Genomic DNA, 17,690 nt, shown 5'->3' with positions numbered 1-17,690 from the left:
AGGGGCCTCAAGATAGTCGTCCAAACGAAACCGTACGAAAACCAAACTAGCACAACCCAAACGCTAAAGTCTCCTGCAGCCTACCAGAGAAGCTCTTCAAACAGAGAATCAGGACAAGAACTCTTACCTTCTGGACAACCAACATTGGTTCACAAACAAGAATACAGAATGTACCTGACCAAAAACCTCTAAAGACTCACTACAGCCAAGATAAAGACACAACTCAGCTGCACCAAATCCTCTAATCACTGCACACATTAGTACCATGTGCTAACTGTGGCTAAAGAACCACATTTACCAAGACAACTATCCAGTACAAAGCCCTAAAGCACACCAAGAAACACATTAAAGAGGATTTTACCGCTGGAAGCTGCAAGCCAACGCCTAAAGAACAAACTAAAGCAACGGAGATAAACCCGGTTCAGTGAAGAGAAGCAGAGGAAATGTTTGACTGCAGACATAAAGCAGGAAGACACTGAGCAGCTCAGGTGTTCCTGATAACACCAAGCAGCCACCTGGACAGCCAGTAGGAACACAGCTTACTGGAAGTTCAGAGGGCTGGCTTAGTGAAGTAAATTTAGTTTAAAGTTGAATCAGAAAGTTAACAGAGAAAGTTGAAAACCACCTTCTGATACCTGAAATCTCTGAGTTTTCACACAAAGAACGTCTGAACATGTCAAACTGGTTCCATAGTAGAACCTCCACTGTAAAAACATCATAGTATGGTGTGCTGCCCAAAAAACATTTAGGGTCGCCGAGGAGCAACACAAAAACAGGACAAACACTGGTTTCCAGGGCGTTAGGAGGCTTTTTTTTTGAAGGAGTAAGTTTACAACAACACAACATGTGAGCAGAAAAATCACAAAGTCTGTCTTTAGTTCCGCTGAAAATATTAGTTTTTCTCTTTTTATTGACCAAACTTTTCAGGAAGTAGATGAAGAATAATTAAAGCTCTCATGTAGAAGTCCAACTTATTTTGGATCCTTGTGGAGAGTTTAGTCTTAGGGTTTGTAAAGCTGTTGAGCTTTTAGAGTCACATGTATTATTTTAACATTTAATAGAGAATTTAGTGTCTGATTGTAATTCTGTTCAGTGAATGGATAATTTAAGTTATGAAGATATGTTTTGTTTTTGCTTAAGCACTTTTTATTGTTTCGTTGGCTGATGTGGTCAACTTGAGTGCATTAAAATCCTCCAAGACAAATGTCACAAAGTGGTTGCTGGAGTTATTTCAATTATGCATTTATTTAAAGAAAATACTGAAATGTGTTGTGCACATCCAGCCACAGAACTTTCATCCATATTTTACATGAAGAACCATTGTCAATACTGCCTGCCCTTGCTCTGTTTTCTGATTTTTTTAAGCTCAATGTTTATTTTTTTTTATTATCCCTTAATGTTATCTCTAAAATAAGATTTTAACTGGCAAAATGCTCTTAAAATGCACCAGAATGCAGGACATAGGATCAATAATTTTCAAAATTTTCTGGGGGAGGACCCAGACCCCCTGTGAGCATCCAACACAAACCAAATCTCACTCTAAGGTCTGGTCACAAGTTGGCAGCCCTGTGTTCATTGACAGACAGAGAGCAAATTAAGATACAGGTGCACTGGTGTTAGACGGTGTGCTAATAAGTGGATTGTACTGTCAATTCCCTCACCCAGAATTAATTGAAACAGCTTTGGGCTTCACACTGAAGCAGAAACCTGTTGTTACGTTAAAGTTCCATAGCTACAGTGTTCATGATTTTTTGTGGCCTTAAACAGCGTTTCACAGGCGAAATACATCCAAGAGAGAAGTATTACTAGCCACACTTTCCACTGTTTTTCTTTCTTATGTGTACAAAAACCCATTTGTTGTATTTTCTGGCATATTTATCAAAAACAAAATCTTTTTGACAAATGTATTTAGCAGTCAAAACGAAATGTACAAAGTAAACAATGTATCAGCATTGACAGCAGTCTTCGGAGATGTGGGTAACATTTGGTAACAAGGAAAAGCATCTTGTGACCGCAAACATGAAATGAGTTCATACTGAGGGTGAGAAAAATCAGGCTAAATGAACTCTGACGACACCACAAACCCTCACCTTTATGTTGACTCTAGTTATGCCCCAGACAAACGATACCATACAAAACAGCTATATATTAACCGTCTTTTATCCCATCCTAGACAGTAAAATGTAAGACAATATTGTAAGTGACAATGACTCAACAGTCATTATTGTATGACACATTTCCTTGCAAACAGATCATAAAAAATTTGAGACTTCTGCTTTATTCAAGTCATCTTCTTTTGCAACATTGGGCTGGAGTACTAACCAACGTTAAATGTCAAGAAGCAGGCAGGAAGTTTAGACTAACCCCTAGCACACATCTGAGCAATGTACAGCATAGCTCTGTCACCTCTAAAGTATGTGCACTACCGTTCAAAAGTTTGGGGTCACCAAGGCAATTTCATGTTTTCTAATCATTAGCTATCACCATTAGCTAACACAACGTAGCATTAGAACACAGGAGTGATGGTTCTTCTGGGAAGGCTGTCCACAAAGTTTAGGAGTGTGTTTATGGAAATTTTTCACCATTCTTCCAGAAGTGCATTTGTGAGGTCACACACTGATGTTGGACCAGAAGGCCTGGCTGTCAGTCTCCGCTCTAATTCATCCCAAAGGTGTTCTGTTGGGTTGAGGTCAGAACTCTGTGCAGACCAATCAAGTTCATCCACACCAGACTCTGTCATCCATGTCTTTATGGACCTTGCTTTGTGCACAGCCATGATGGAAGAGGAAGGGACCAGCTCCAAACTGTTCCCACAAAGTTGGGAGCATGGAATTGTCCAAAATGTCTTGGTATGCTGAAGCCTTCAGAGTTCCTTTCACTGGAACTAAGGGGCCAAGCCCAGCTCCTGAAAGACAAGCCCACACCATAATCCCCCCTCCACCAAACTTCACACTCGGCACAATGCAGTCCGACAAGTATGGTTCTCCTGGCAACCGCCAAACCCAGACTGGTCCATCAGATTGCCAGATGAAGAAGCACGATTGGTCACTCCAGAGAAGGCGTATCCACTGCTCTAGAGTCCAGTGGCGGCGTGCTTTACATCACTGCATCTCACGCTTTGCATTGCACTTGGTGATGCATGGCTTGGATGCAGCTGCTCGGCCATGGAAACCCATTTCATGAAGCTCTCTGCTGAAGCTCTGTTCTTGAGCTAATCTGAAGGCCACATGAAGTTTGAAGGTCTGTAGCGACTGACTCTGCAGAAAGTTGGTGACCTCTTGGCACTATGCGCCTCAGCATCCACTGACCCCGCTCCGTCAGTTTACGTGGCCGACCACTTGGTGGCTGAGTTGCCGTCGTTCCCACACACTTCCACTTTCTTATAATACAGCTGACAGTTGACTGTGGAATATTTAGGAGCGAGGAAATGTCACGACTGAATTTGTTGCACAGGTGGCATCCTATCACAGTTCCACGCTGGAATTCACTGAGCTCCTGAGAGCAACCCATTCTTTCACAAATGTTTGTTAAAGCAGTCTGCATGCCGAGGTGCTTGATTTGATACACCTGTGTCCGTGGAAGTGATTAGAACACCTGATTCTGATTATTTGGATGGGTGAGCGAATACTTTTGGCAATATAGTGTACTTAGGTCATGCAATTCGGTACACATACATAACGTACACATGCATAACACACGCCTGTGCTCAGCGCAAAGGCATTTTGTTTGTGGGTACATCGATATTAAATGGCTCCATTCTATGTTGCCGTGATTTCTGATCATCAATAACCAATAAACAAATGCTGCATTTCTCAAAAAATGCTGCATGTCTGACAGTGTCATATGGGGGAATGAACAACCTTGGTGGAGTACTGGGCTCTCTGAGTGCTTTTCTTGTTTACATCTGTGTCAACTGTTTTGCTTCATGCCATCCATCACAGATAGTCTTTTCCTTGAAGGGTGTGGGAACAGGGCTTAAAAAAAAGGGAGCCATAAACAGAAAATTTTAAAAACACAATTTCTTGTCGAGAAAAAAGTAAAGGGTTTTTGCAGACTTATTTTCTGATTTAATTTGCATTAAGGAGATTCAGGGTTGTAAAAATACCATCTTAGTTTACAATGATCCGTGATCTCTGTCCATTTGTTTCACAGATTTCTTGCAACACAAGCAAAAAGCTGCATCCCCATCCACTTGGAGCTAATGGGAGCTTACCAAGCGTAAACTAACCCGTGACCTCACCCGTTGGTTTCAACGCCGAGAAAATGAAGCCCGGATTTTGCTACTTCCTGGTCACCATTTTGGATTTTTTGGAGCCAGTGACGTAAAAAGCGTCATCAAACAGACTGGACCGGAGAGCAACTAGGGGCAGGATTGGCTGAGGACTCTCTTATCCCGCCCACATTTTACCGCAGAGGCTTCTGTTCCTGTCCATCAAGTATAGCCACGCCCCCTGGCTCCGCCAACTTTAACGATTTATTTAAAATTCAGTATTGATTTATTTTAAGATCGGCCACCTGATCTCTCATTTTGACCATGAAAACTAACGGAAAAAAATCCTGAGCTGTAGAACATCAGTCTATCAAATTTTATTTTTTCCAAAAATGAATTGGGGTCTATGGAGCAAAAGCTTTTTGGAGCCAACCCTAGCGGACGGCGTGATATTGCAAGTTTTTGACACTTCCGGGTTGGCTTCAATTCTGGAGCCAGATGCTACGTCCACTATATATACAGTCTATGGAGCTTACCTGCTGTTTACTGGGCATTCCAACCTCAACTCCTCAAGCATGTAATACTCTGCACTAATATTTTCAAGCCACTAGATGTCACCCCAGTGCTTCTACACAATGGCCTCCTGACAAGACTTTGCAGAGACAAACAGATTTACAGTTACAGCATTTCCACTTGCGACCCGCAATCACAGCTCAAATCGTATGTGCAGTAAGTCTACATCTACAATCCGACTTTCCTTCGTGAACTATTTTTCTTAAGGTGTAGGTAAGAAATCACAGTAATGAGCCATCCACATTCATCCATGGGTTCATCACCACCAGGTACAATTCATCAGTCATTTCAGTCATTTTTTCATAGAACAATATTGATTAAGCAGCTTTAAATCCAATTCTAACAGGCTTGGAATTGAGGTCATAAGCAAGTTTTTTGAGGTGTTGGAAAGAAAACCCAGCCAGTTAGAGCTTTGTAGGTGGGATGAAGACCTGAGGCATCATATTGCTATCATAGAGCTAGAAAAATAATGATAACTTACCAAAATAATCACTCTTAAACAGTAATTTCTTTTGCTGGAAATCATCACCGCACCCACAGAGAAAAACACTGATGATACAGATATGCTAATCACTACTGACGATTAAGAGCAAACATGTATTTCTTTTTGTTTTGTAGCGTAAATTAATGCTCCATCTATCAATCCAACTTGGTGTTTTTCCGTTGCTCCTGCCCCCTCAACAGGGTTGTGTTTTATGTACACACATGAAACCATCCCATGGTTTACAATGGAAAATAATGGATAAGAGATGCCAACATGAATCCAACCACTGTGTTTATTATGCACCTTTTAACACAGAAATATTATATCATTAATATATAATATAATTTACATAAAAAATACAAAAAGTAATAATTCATGTTTAAAATGTTACTGATTTTCACAACAATATTTTATCATGTAAAAACCCTCGCTGGTTATTGCTGACAATATTTTCAACTTCTATGTAAAAGTGAACTTATTGTAGAGTCATGGCTCTGAATATGCGTCAGCACGATTTGCGAGCGAGGACGGCCAGTGCTTTGGCGTGAATGGGCTTGTAGAGGAGGGTGAAGCTGGAGGGGGTGAGGTGGCCGTTGCCCTGTTCATCCACTTTTCCCATCAGCACGTAGTTCAGGCCTGGACAAGAAACAGATAAAGAAAGAACCTTAGAATATGTCAAATATCAAGTTATTCTCATCCATACTAAGGCATTAAATTGATAACATGCTATCAAAAGCAACATTTATTTCTGTACTGCCATTTATTCACAATAACTTCCAAAAGGGACCAAACAAAGTCACTATCACATCCTTTTAACAAGAAAAGCACTCAGAGAATGCAGTATTCTGCCAAGGCTGCTCAGTCATATCATTTCCGACAGATGAAGTCTTTCATTAAAAATGAATACATTTTGTAATCTCGTGACCTAAATATGTAGCGGGCGGCAGGAATTGATGAGACTCAGAAACACCTCCCAGTTGTTCCTTGTATCATTTCTGACGGATAAGTCCCGAAAAGTCCGCAGCAGTGGATTTGTAGCGGGGCCACAATCATGTGATCGTCAGCACGCAGCCGACGTAGTATTCACTTGTAGTATCTCACAATGATACAGAAATCTTTAACAAATCCGTGGATCCAGACTATAAGCTGCATCGCTGCCAAAATCTAATCAGTTGGTCCTTGTGTAATTTCTGACTTTCCTTGAAATTTTCATTCAAATCTGTTAGTCTGTTTTTGAGTAATGTTGCTAACAGACAGACAGACAGACAAACATATGCCGATCATCACATAACTCCACTGCATTCCTTGATGGAGTAATAATTGCTCAACTTGTAATCACTTTTCCATATTTCTATTACTTTCATTTCTGCTTTTGGTAATTGTTTAAAGAATCACATCATCTGCATACACTGAAATCTACTTAACTGAATTAGACTTTAAGACATGGAAAAGGTGGAGGAATTCTGTTAAAGTTCTCTTTTTAGTTCGAACAGTTTACCACCTGCAGTTGTATTTGATAAAGAAAGCTGACTGATCTGAATGTGCAGTCGCAGAGGTGACAGTTTTGTGTGTATTTTCAAAACGAGTCATGGAATAAAAGCCCGTTTTTCACATGAGACATTTCAGGCAGGTATAGAGTATGGTTTTTTGTGGGAGAGGATAACTCCCTTTGGAGTGGACTTTGGGCTTATTAGTCTGTCTTTTCAGAACCACATACAACTCCCATATACAGTTTAACATGTTTCAAAACATGTTCCTCAACTGTAAAGTCCAACATCCCTAGTTAAGTTCTTGATCGACACCCTATAGCAGGCCAGTTCCCAGTTAACCAGGTTTCAGCAGTTTCTAAAAGCTTTGTGCATATATAGACCTTTTGTATGCACAACATAAGCCATATAACTCCACAAAAGAATGAGAAAAACCCAAACAGCATCATTTCTAATGTGAGATGACTTAGCTCGTGCATGATGTTAAATAAATAAAAGTGAGTTGAATTTAATAACGTAGGCTCTGTAAATTATTGACTGATGTGAAACACAGCCTGTTGATTCCATACTTTCTGTATAAATGAGAGCACTAAACCAGCAGTTTACCAACTGACTACATCACACAGACAACACTGTTTGGGTCTTTGGGAAGTTAGGTACTGCCACATGTGCCACCACAGCAAACAAAATGGAGAGCATGCCGCTCTAACTGTAGAACCCAAGTTGTATTTCGCCGTGTTATCTAAAGCTAACGGACAAGCAGCTGAACAAGCCAAATATCAAAACATCCAAGTTGATGGCGGTCTTGTCACAAGAAGATATAAAAGATTCCCAATTTATGGACTTTGACCGGGAAAATGCGAAGATCGACTGCTCAAAGAAAATGCTAATACACAGATAAGAATCTGAAAGCATACAAAGCCTAACTTCAGTCACTGAGATTATTCAGTATTTCAGAAAGTGCAGGAGTTTGAAACCCAGTGCTAGTTGCAGTATGCTGTATAGAAAGAGAGCAAAGAAAAGACAAAGACTGCAAATACAGAGGACTGGAACGTACCTTTGATTAGCCCAGGACATCTCTTGCAGGTGGAGGTCAATGTGACCGACATGACGGGTCCTGATTTGGTGATGTTGAGGCGTCCTGTCTTGTAGGCCTTGATCAGGGACACCTCGACTGTTGCAGAACCCCCTGGGCCAGGGGCCAAAAGTGTAACCTTACCTGTAATTACTGAAAGAGAAAGAGACCGAAATGTAAGAGAGAAACTTGAAAGTTCTGAGATAAGAAGGCGGAAGGGCAGGCAAAATCTGCTTCGTCGAGAAAAGAATAACAATGTAGTAAATCTAATGACACGTTTAAAAGGTAGAGATGTTTCTCACCAAAGTCATGAGGGCAGAAGTTGGACTGGAGGGTTCCTGTCCTCTTACAGGCTTGTGTACACAGTGGGTTCAGTGGTATAGCTGCAGGAAGCACACAAACAAACGATAAGGACTTCTACTACAGGTATGCACAGCTAAATAAATGGAGGAAAAGAGCAGATTCTGCATTTTAAAATCATTTCATTTCACTCACGTTTCTTGCTCACTGCAGGCTTCCTCGTCACAGTCTTGCTTAGTCCTGGTCTAGGTGATGGTTTCAGCTTCATCTTAGGTTTGGTTGTTGGTTTAGCTCTACTCTTAGGGGTTGGCTTCACTGGTTTGACACTGGGTTTTACAGTGGGCTTCAGTGCAGGTTTCTGTGTGGGCTTAGCTTTAATGGTTGGCTTGACCGTTGGCTTAACGATCTTAGGTTTCTGTGTAGGCCTAACTCCAGGTTTAGTTGTCGGCTTTTTCACAGGTAGCTTCGGTGTGGGTTTAGCTGGTTTGGGTTTAGGTGTTGGCTTCACTGCAGGCTTGGCAGTAGGCTTGCGGAGTGGTGGTTTTTTAACCAGGGGTGTCCTCCCTGCTGGCCTTTTGCTTGGTTTTGGGGTGGATTTAACCACAAGACCAGGCCTTGGTTTCGGAGTTGGTTTCGAAGTAGGTTTAAGAGTTGGTCTCAGAGTTGGTTTGGGAGTTGGTTCAGAGTTGGTCTCAGAGTTGGTTTGGGAGTTGGTTTCAGAGTTGGTCTCAGAGTTGGTTTGGGAGTTGGTTTCAGAGTTGGTTTGGGATTTGCCTTAGGGGTTGGTTTGGTAGGCTTGTTTGGCCTCATGGTTGGTTTTTGTGGCACGGAGGTAGTCTGGGGTCTGAAGATGAAATCCCCCCCAGCAGAGGGTCTTCGGGACCCACGGGGCACACTGGAATAGTGGGCCATGAATCCATCTGAGGTCACGCTGAGGTCAGACACGAACTGGACAAGCAGCTCGTTGCCATTTGTCACTATGGCCCTGTGTAAGGAACGGAGAAATTAGAAGCAAAGAACGGACAGAAGAACGGGTGGAAGAAAGGCAAAGGGGAAACAGGAGTGTGAGAATGTAGAGAAATGTGTCACAGCTATGAAAAGCAAATTATTTCTTTAAATCCATGTTTTAACAGCGACTCTCACCCTGGTACTGTATCTCCGCAGAACTTCCCGATCCTCCTGGAGTCGTCGGTCTCCCCCCCGTTAAACAACGCCACATAGTCATAACGACAGTAAGTATCGGCCTCCAAATCCAGCTTCTCAAACTTCACCTCGATCACCTGGAAAGAGGCGGGACACAAGCTATAACATTTTTGACAGCAACTCAAGCCATGTTTGCCCTCGACTAATTTTCATGAGCTGTGTACAGTGCAGACAGGGAGCGGTACCGGTGCTGGAGTTTTGAAATACAGAAGGGCATTTACTCCCTCTCTCACCCTTGCTTCCTTCCCCCGTTTTCCTCAAGTTCAATCTCTTGGCACACATGAACACGCCTGCAGCCACTCAATGAGGTCTTTCATTTGAACTTCATCACAACACTGGGAACCTGAGGTAGAGCATTTCCTTGTGATGGGCCCCTTCACGACCAGTTTCATTCCTCTTCCTGTTCCAGCACCAACACAAGTTATTTAACAAGTTATTTAACACGCCCAGCTGCACATAAAGTCCAATTCAAATAAGATTTCTTCTAATATTTACATAGATTTTTTTATCTTTTGCAAAATGTTTCCCACATGGTGTGTTGGTGGCTGCTGTGCATTACATGTTTTGAGTCGGCACATTTTCACATCCCATGACATCATCACAAGAAGTATCAAAATAACAAATTTTCTAAATATAAAACAATGAACACCAGGATCATAGCTGAAAGGAGGTAAATCATACAACAGCTGAGCAGCCTAGGTGGAGTACTGCGCTCTCTCAGTGCTTTTCTTGTTTACTGATGTCGCCATGACCCTGCCCAGTAGGCCAGTTTGGGCACATAGGGAGTATCTCATATTACCTAGTTTGGTGTCAGTCCTTGATGTGCCGGGAGCTGAGTGGGCCAAACGCCACGGTCTATAAAGGCCCAGCCCTGAATGTGGCTTCTTTCTCTTAATCTCAGACATCTTTTGCTGCCATTGGTTTGGTTGCTGCACCTTACAGAACCTCTCACCACACTAATACCCATAGATCCCACAGTTCCACCACTGATACCACTGATTAACACCCTCTCTGCACTTCATCGCTTGAGTTGATAAATACTCTTCTGCTGGTATTTTGCGAGTCCTTTCCCATTTTTGTCAAGGCCTATTGGACAGATTATAACAATGTATTTTCAAAAGCTCAACCAGTGTCCAAATTAAGGGGCTGCAACCTTCTAAGACTGCATTTGAAGACTGACTGAATAACCTGAAATGAAAAAAGGTTGTCCTATTTCAAAATCAGTTTCAAATGTATACTAGAAATGCATCCTTCGATATTTTTAGGGCCCAGTGTGTCTCAAGTTCATTGGGTGACGGTTGGGGTTCTGAGAATATGTTGAACTCTGCAAGAGGTATCTTGTCAGCTAAAAATAACACTTAGCAATGGATCTTTCTTGCAACACCAAAAAAATCACACGAAAACATCCACACAACTAAAGTCTTGGCTCTACTGTCAGCTTGGCTGTCGAGGCGATAGAGATGGTGCAAGGGTAGGAGCAATAACAGGTGCTTGACATTTGTAGGATTCATTCCCACTGGATGTGGTTTCAGTGCGGACAGCATTAAGTGTGTTTTTCATGGGTCAAGTTCTGGCAACAGGAAACAAGCTGGACTAATCAGTCAATCTGTAACCTTGGCAGTTTGAAGGTTACCCCATGATTTGGCGCAAACAGCGCTCAAATCACTGATGACATTCAGCAACGGCACACCAAGCTGGTCAACTGGAACTGGAGTGCTGTAAACCATTTTTAAGACTGGTCGGCAGGGATAATGCAGAAAAATCTGATGCGTTTAACAGGGAAGTGCAATATGATCAGCTTACATTGCTCGGCTCTACGGAGATGTGCCAGGAGCAGCTGATACCTGCTGGGTAATTAGAGTTGGGCCAGTTGGGCGTCTTGACCGAGCCCTGCGCTTTGGTCAGCCGTCCTCCACAAAACTGATTCTCTATGGGAGTAAGAAAAAGAAGACGGGGTCAAACAGAGGACGCTGCAATAGAAGCTGAAGGAAATCTATCTCTTATTTCATGACTAAGAAAAAAAATCAGGTGAAACCCCAATGCTGTGATGTATCTCTTGGAAAAAGACAAAACTGTATAGCTGAAGCATCATTTTCCATTATGACACATCCGCACCTTCCATGTGTGGCTTCCCTGCATTGAAGGATGCCAGGAAACCTCTTCCTCCGGTGGCGTCGTCTGACACCATCTCCAGCATCATGGTGTTGGAGGTGGAGATGAGGGCACCGGGCCTGAACGTCCCACAGAAACGGCCCAGCTTCTGCACAAGGCGGGAGTGACCGTTGTAGACGTCCAGGTAGTCGTAGCGACACGTGGGGTCGGCCTCCATGTCGAAGAGGCGGAACGACAGCATGACCACGTGACCCTCAGGGACCTGGAGGGGACAGCAGGGGAGGTTTTGATGAAAGAAAGAAGACTATGGGAGCAAATGTAGAGTGGAACAACCAAATACCTACTTTTGTTTTAATAGGAGGGGCAAAAAACAGGTGGCACAGATGCTGATTTAATGTCGGTCCTACTGGAACTATTGCTATAAGTTATTTTCCCACATTGGCAGTTGATTTAACTCCACAATTCTGGGAATTCCAGAGTAGCTATAGGTAAAATTATAATCTTCTGCATTGATAGATGAAAAGTAATTTAATGTTTTGGTTGCTCTTCTAATTTTGCACTGTTTAAAAGCTTTAAAACACTCTAACTCACCCTGGTACTGGTAAAGATGGCACCTTGCAGTTCAGGCTGAGAAGATAAGAATTTGTAGGAGGAGAGTCGATGACAGTTTGCTGTTATTTGCTGTTGCTGGGCTTCCTTCCTGTTCTCTCAGCTGAGGCTAGTTTCTATACCTCCCAGGGTCAACTTTGCCTCTGCATCAGAGTTGTTGTTTTTTTTTGCTTTTTTTTCCTCAATCTCATTCCCTTCCCATGTCACAGAACAGTGACTGAACTTTGAGCTTCAGTGTGCCAGCTGGAAGACGCTCACACCAAAATCAAACAGGACTGTTTCTCTCATCCTTAAAGCTCGTGTCCGGAGTTTGAATCGCAGCGTCTCCCAAAACACTGGTGGTCCCACCCTCCCTCCCTCTGATTTCGCCCCTTTATTTGTGCACGCGCGCAGTACATGAGAGAAGTGCCCGGAGTGCTGCAGCATCTTGCCTGTTTTGCTGTTTTCCACTCTTCTACATTTAGTACATTTAGTAAATAATAAAGGAATTACGTTAGAATGCTGTATTGAGTCTAACTTGTCCTAGTACCAAAATAACATGAATCTGCTAGGACGAACGAGTAAAGTTTCAATATGTGATTACACTCGTGTATCCCTCTCGATGACGTTGTTTATCAAACTTAGTGCATTTACGCGTGTATATGTGTTACATTGTTGATTTATTTCTATCTAGAGTTCAGAATTGCATGACTCCTCTGACAAAGAGTATGTCCCAGACGCCCCAACATCTTCCTCCAGAGGTCGGGCATCTAAACGAAGCCGTCAGGCGGGCTATGGAGGCCGTGGTCGGGGAGCGACGCGAGCACCCCGAGCCAAAAAACGTCCTGCAGTCTCTTGGCCTGACAAGCCGTGGGATTGGTAACTTTTCTAGAAGTTGCTGATCCCTGATGCTCTCTCCTCCACAAGCAAAACAAATGTGTGCGCGCGGTTGCGTAGTGTGTAGCTCGCCCACCTCTGCATGGGCTTCCTTGCTGTGCGCGTAACCGTTGATTGACAGCATGACAAAGCGGAAGCTCAAACTTGATTGGTCGGCAGCGACCGGCGCTTTTTGGAATAACATGGGGGTCTATGAGAGGAAGGCGGAGCTCATGAATAAATTTTCATATCGCGTCATACTAACATTATATTATAGTATCGAACTAGACTAACACATTTAAGCTTTGTTAGGCAATGATACATAAATTGAAAACAAACGGAAACTCCGGACACGAGCTTTAAAGCTACGTAAGGGGAAGAGTGTATGTTAGACTTTGGGCTATCAACATTTCTGAATGGTTAAAAAGAAACCCTAAGACTTAAATCTTAACCAAATCCAGCCCACAAAGGTTTTACAAACCACTTTTCACAAGATAAATGGAACAGTGAACATACCAATGAAGTTTAAGTCACCAAAAATGAAGAATTTTGTGCGATGGTGGACATGACCAATAGGGCTAGAAGATCCCCGGTTCACGTCCCTGCGTTCCTGGGATCTATCTGCATGGAGTTTGCATGTTCTCCCTGTGCATGCGTGGGTTTTCTTTCCCCTGCCTTCACCCTTAGTCAGCTGGGATTTACTCCAGCCCCCCACGACCCAATGAGGATTAAGCAGTGTATAGATAATGGATGGATGTACAACTGCTCTTGCAGTATAGTGAGTAACGCTTCTGAATCAGTCCACATAAATGATCCACCCTCTTCCATTCACTGGTAACAGCTTTTTTTTCCGGGCTTCTAATTGGCCAGCGTGGGTTGAGGGTTGGGAATATATCATTATCTGCTGATTTCGCGCACTTTTGACAGTGACTCCATTGTGTTTTTGTGTTTTGATGTGGACTGGGATTTCCTTTTTTAGTGTGAATGGAACCTCTCTGGTCATTAATTACAAAAAGTCATCTCTGCGTATCACAGTTACATATTTAGAAGTATATTTCCCTTATATTAACTCTTTCTCAGATTTAAATTACATGATTATTTCAGTTGACACTAAAAGCCCCAATCTGCAAGAGGACAGTATTAGTTTCATAGGTTTGTTACGAACAAAACACTAGAGGTCGTACGCTGTTAAAGAAGGAAGAAAATACCAATGTTCATGTAGTTAAGGCCTTTTTTGATCTCGTAAGACCCCTGGTTAATCTTTGTTGGATAAATAAATTGCTGAATACATTTGCTGAGTTTGTTTCTTTTGATCTTCTCTACATCTTAGCCTTTTAATGTTGCTTGTAATTGTCACTTGCAGCTACGGCAGTCACTGAGGTTGGGGTTGCTTAGGGACATTACTATCAAAAACTTCCACCCAGAAAATGAGTGCTGTCATTCATTCTGGCTGATAAGTTGCTAGTGGGGCGATGAGTTGAGTTTACTGGACAAATAAGAGCTTAGCAAGTAAAACAAGGGGCAGGGAGGCATCAAAAACAGTCCACCCATGCCTACACAGTCTTAGCAAGGCCTCAAACGCCATAATTAAACTTCTTGTGTAGGTTGTATCACTGTTGAGCAAGGCTCTGCTGCACTGTAAGGTTCTGAGATTTTCAGAAAGGCTTTTCAGCATCACACAGCTGGTTTTCGGACTCACAGTGATGTACCAGGTGCATTTACTGTTGGGTTTGTAGAAACTGGGGAAACCTTCGCTGGCCACGATGCCCGAATCTGTGACCAGGTGGCCTCCACAGGTGAAGACTGGCCTGAAAGAGAGACGGAGAGAGAGAGGGAGGGAGAGAAAAACTGTAGCTGACTTGCTAAGAAAATGCCACTTGCCTATGTAGCCATACTGAAGAGTATTGAGGTGAAACCCTGTGCAGACACACGTTTACATACACGCTGCAGACCACAGCAGCACAGTCTGCCTCTGTTCTCCAAGGCCGGGGAGGTTCCCAGTGAACCCTCGTGGTGTGCTGTTTTTTCATCAGACTGGGTCATACCAAGCCAGGAAGACTGCCGGTATACAGTGAGTGTATGTGTGTGTTTGTGACTGTACCACAAGAAAGTTGTCAGCAGACACATTTTACTGTAGGAGACAGGCACTTTTTCAAACACACATGGGGTTTGGTGACACACACCCAGTCCTTCACACTGAGATAAACACACATCAGAGCTAGAGGCGGCTTCAACTTTTAATTTCGCTGCTCTCGCTGGGCCCACACTCGTTCATTTAGATGTTTGCTGCGTCGGCAATTACCATGAGGGGGAAAAAATGATAAAGATTGTATTCAACATTACAAAAGTAACTTTGTGGAAAAGATTCAATGTAAAAATGCATCTTAAAAGAGCATTTCCTATTACAGAGACAGGAGTATTAAACAAATATTGACCAAACTGTCAAAATGAATAGGATATTCCTCAAATTGTGATTTCACTGGCACCCCAGATTCTATAGGCTCCAGCACTCCCCTCGACCCTAGTGAGGATTAAGCAGTGTATATATATAGAGAGAGACTGGAAACCCCAGATTCTTCCTCATCTGACCCTCAGAAAAGCAACCCAGGAAGCAGTCTGATTCCATCCACCCCACCTTCACTCCAATTCTGGATCATATACAGCATCTAGCCTTATTATACACAGTACAAGAATGCAAAAATACAAAAAACGCACATTCACAAACTTCACTTTTTGTGATCTTAAACCTGAAGAGGAGTTTTCTCTTTCAACTAGGGCAGCCAGTGGGGCAAAAATAAAACGTCTGTGATCATCATTACAATGTCGCTTGTTCTTCAGGCATGTGTCGTGTGTCTACTGCGGTACTGTAAGGCCACATGTGGCCAAAATATTCCAGTGGTGGAGTCCCTCCCTTCTGACCCTCTGGGGCTGAGCAGCCCACAGGCATTTGTTTGTCTCTCGTGTTTAATTTACACTCTGTGAATGAAAGTCCACTCACACCAAAGATTTAGTAAGAACGGAGAAATTCACTTCTCACCTGTACAAAACACGGCATTAAGTGTAAAACTCCATGACTCTATTATCATTGTTTCTCACAAAAAAAGACAAGCTACGGTGCATTTGCCCACTTTAATCGGCACGCTGTCACTTTGTGCCCGCCTGCCTGTCTGTGTGTTTATGACACGCCAACCACATCTTACAAACACTGCAACCTTCTCTGTCAGCAATCATAATACCGCAACCAGGACAGGAAACACACACGCACACACACTTGTTAATCCAGACAGATGTGGGCTTGAAAATAACTTGCCACATGTGCACATGCAAGATGCAGAAAAGAAAACAGACTCATGAGAGAAGCACACACATGTCAGATAACTCTCTTCCACACGCGACTCACCTTAAGTTAGTGGCGTTACTCTGAGCATCAGTCCATCCCAGCGTCAAACTGACAAGGAGGCACACAGTCCACACCCTGTCCTCCATCCTGCTGTCCTCCAGATCAGGAAAGACGGGAGAGGAGAAGGAGAAGCAGGAGGGAAGGAGGGAAGGAGGGAGAGGCAGTGCAGAGGCGTGGAGAGATGTAATGTTTGGAAGGGGAGGGGAGGGGAGAACGAAAGAGCAGGGTAGTGTAAGTGATGGAAGGTGGTGTGTTATGGAAGGATGGAGAAGAAAGAAAAAAAGGTGGATGAATGAAAAACAGAGGCTTGTTTGACACAGGTGAGGAGGACAAACAGCGTTAAGTACACTAAGTCACGGCCAAATATAACGCACTGTATGTACGGTTGTTACAGTCCAGCTCTGTGATGTCAATGAACAGGTAAAGAAATGGAATAAACTGTACGTGTTTCTGCGGGCGTGTGCTGACGGACAGAGTGCCTGCGTTGCATGTGTGTATAATGGTAGCTGTGTTAGCAGCAGGGCATCTGTGTCTGGTAATCTAAGTACGCCTGTTTCGTGCAGCCTCACTGCATATTTGGGTTGACATGTCTACACACTGGATCGGTGGTTAGCACTGTTGCTTTGTAGCTAGAGGCTAGAAGATCCCGGTTCGTGTCCTGGCCTGGGTCTGGGATCTTATTTGCATGGAGTCAGCATGCTCTCCCTGTGCATGCTGAGGTTAATTGGTGATTCTCAATTGTCTATAGGTGTGAGTGTGATTGTTTGCCTGTATATGTAGCCCTGTGATAGACTGGTGACCTGTCCAGAATGTTCGTTGCCTTCACCCTATAAGTCAGCTGGAATAGACTCCAGCCTCCCGTCACCCAGCAGCCTCCCCCATTATCTGATCCAACTCACCACCACTCTACTCCTCACTTCATCTGAGTGTACGAGACAATACGACCACAAAGTCAATCGTCAGCCTTTACCTAAGGTGTTGTGGAACCAAATGATGAGCAAACATATGTTTAAATATATTGTGTTTGCTTTGCTAATCCATGCCTTGTAGCGTCCAACAACACAACACCGCTCTGGTGCTAATCAGGCAGCCCATTCATCCCGGTCACCTCCTTCCAGGGGTCTTCATCATTGCTAACATCAGTAGGCATCAACCATGTCTCCAAGCAGAACTATGGAGTCCCCAGGCAGAACCTCTACCAAGATGACACCCCGAGACTAAAAGAAGGCCTGGTACACCTCCTTCCACCCCAGAGAGATGGCATTCCACATCCTGAAAGCTATTCTGCGATGCCAGGGATGAGCACTTTTAGGTACGTGTCGTTGTCTTGCAGTGCACCAGGTTCCTACACCAACCTCTGCAGGTGCTGAGCCCAGTGGACC

The 17,690-nt window shown here is 43.4% G+C and overlaps 1 protein-coding gene across 1 annotated transcript; it reads right to left on the bottom strand.

The window, feature by feature from the left end:
• Nucleotides 1-5,541: 5,541 nt before the first annotated feature.
• Nucleotides 5,542-16,591, bottom strand: pcolceb (procollagen C-endopeptidase enhancer b). Its single transcript, XM_022211161.2, is given in 10 exon segments — nt 5,542-5,903; nt 7,812-7,982; nt 8,132-8,212; nt 8,325-8,813; nt 8,816-9,114; nt 9,273-9,409; nt 11,136-11,260; nt 11,448-11,706; nt 14,608-14,716; nt 16,309-16,591. Coding segments are annotated over 10 exon segments (1,887 nt in total). The 5' UTR covers nt 16,395-16,591; the 3' UTR covers nt 5,542-5,772.
• Nucleotides 16,592-17,690: the final 1,099 nt, after the last annotated feature.

This window comes from Acanthochromis polyacanthus, chromosome 23, assembly GCF_021347895.1.
Source record: "Acanthochromis polyacanthus isolate Apoly-LR-REF ecotype Palm Island chromosome 23, KAUST_Apoly_ChrSc, whole genome shotgun sequence".
Classification (NCBI taxonomy): Eukaryota; Metazoa; Chordata; class Actinopteri; family Pomacentridae; genus Acanthochromis; species Acanthochromis polyacanthus.
This window is presented reverse-complemented; position numbering and strand designations above follow the sequence as displayed.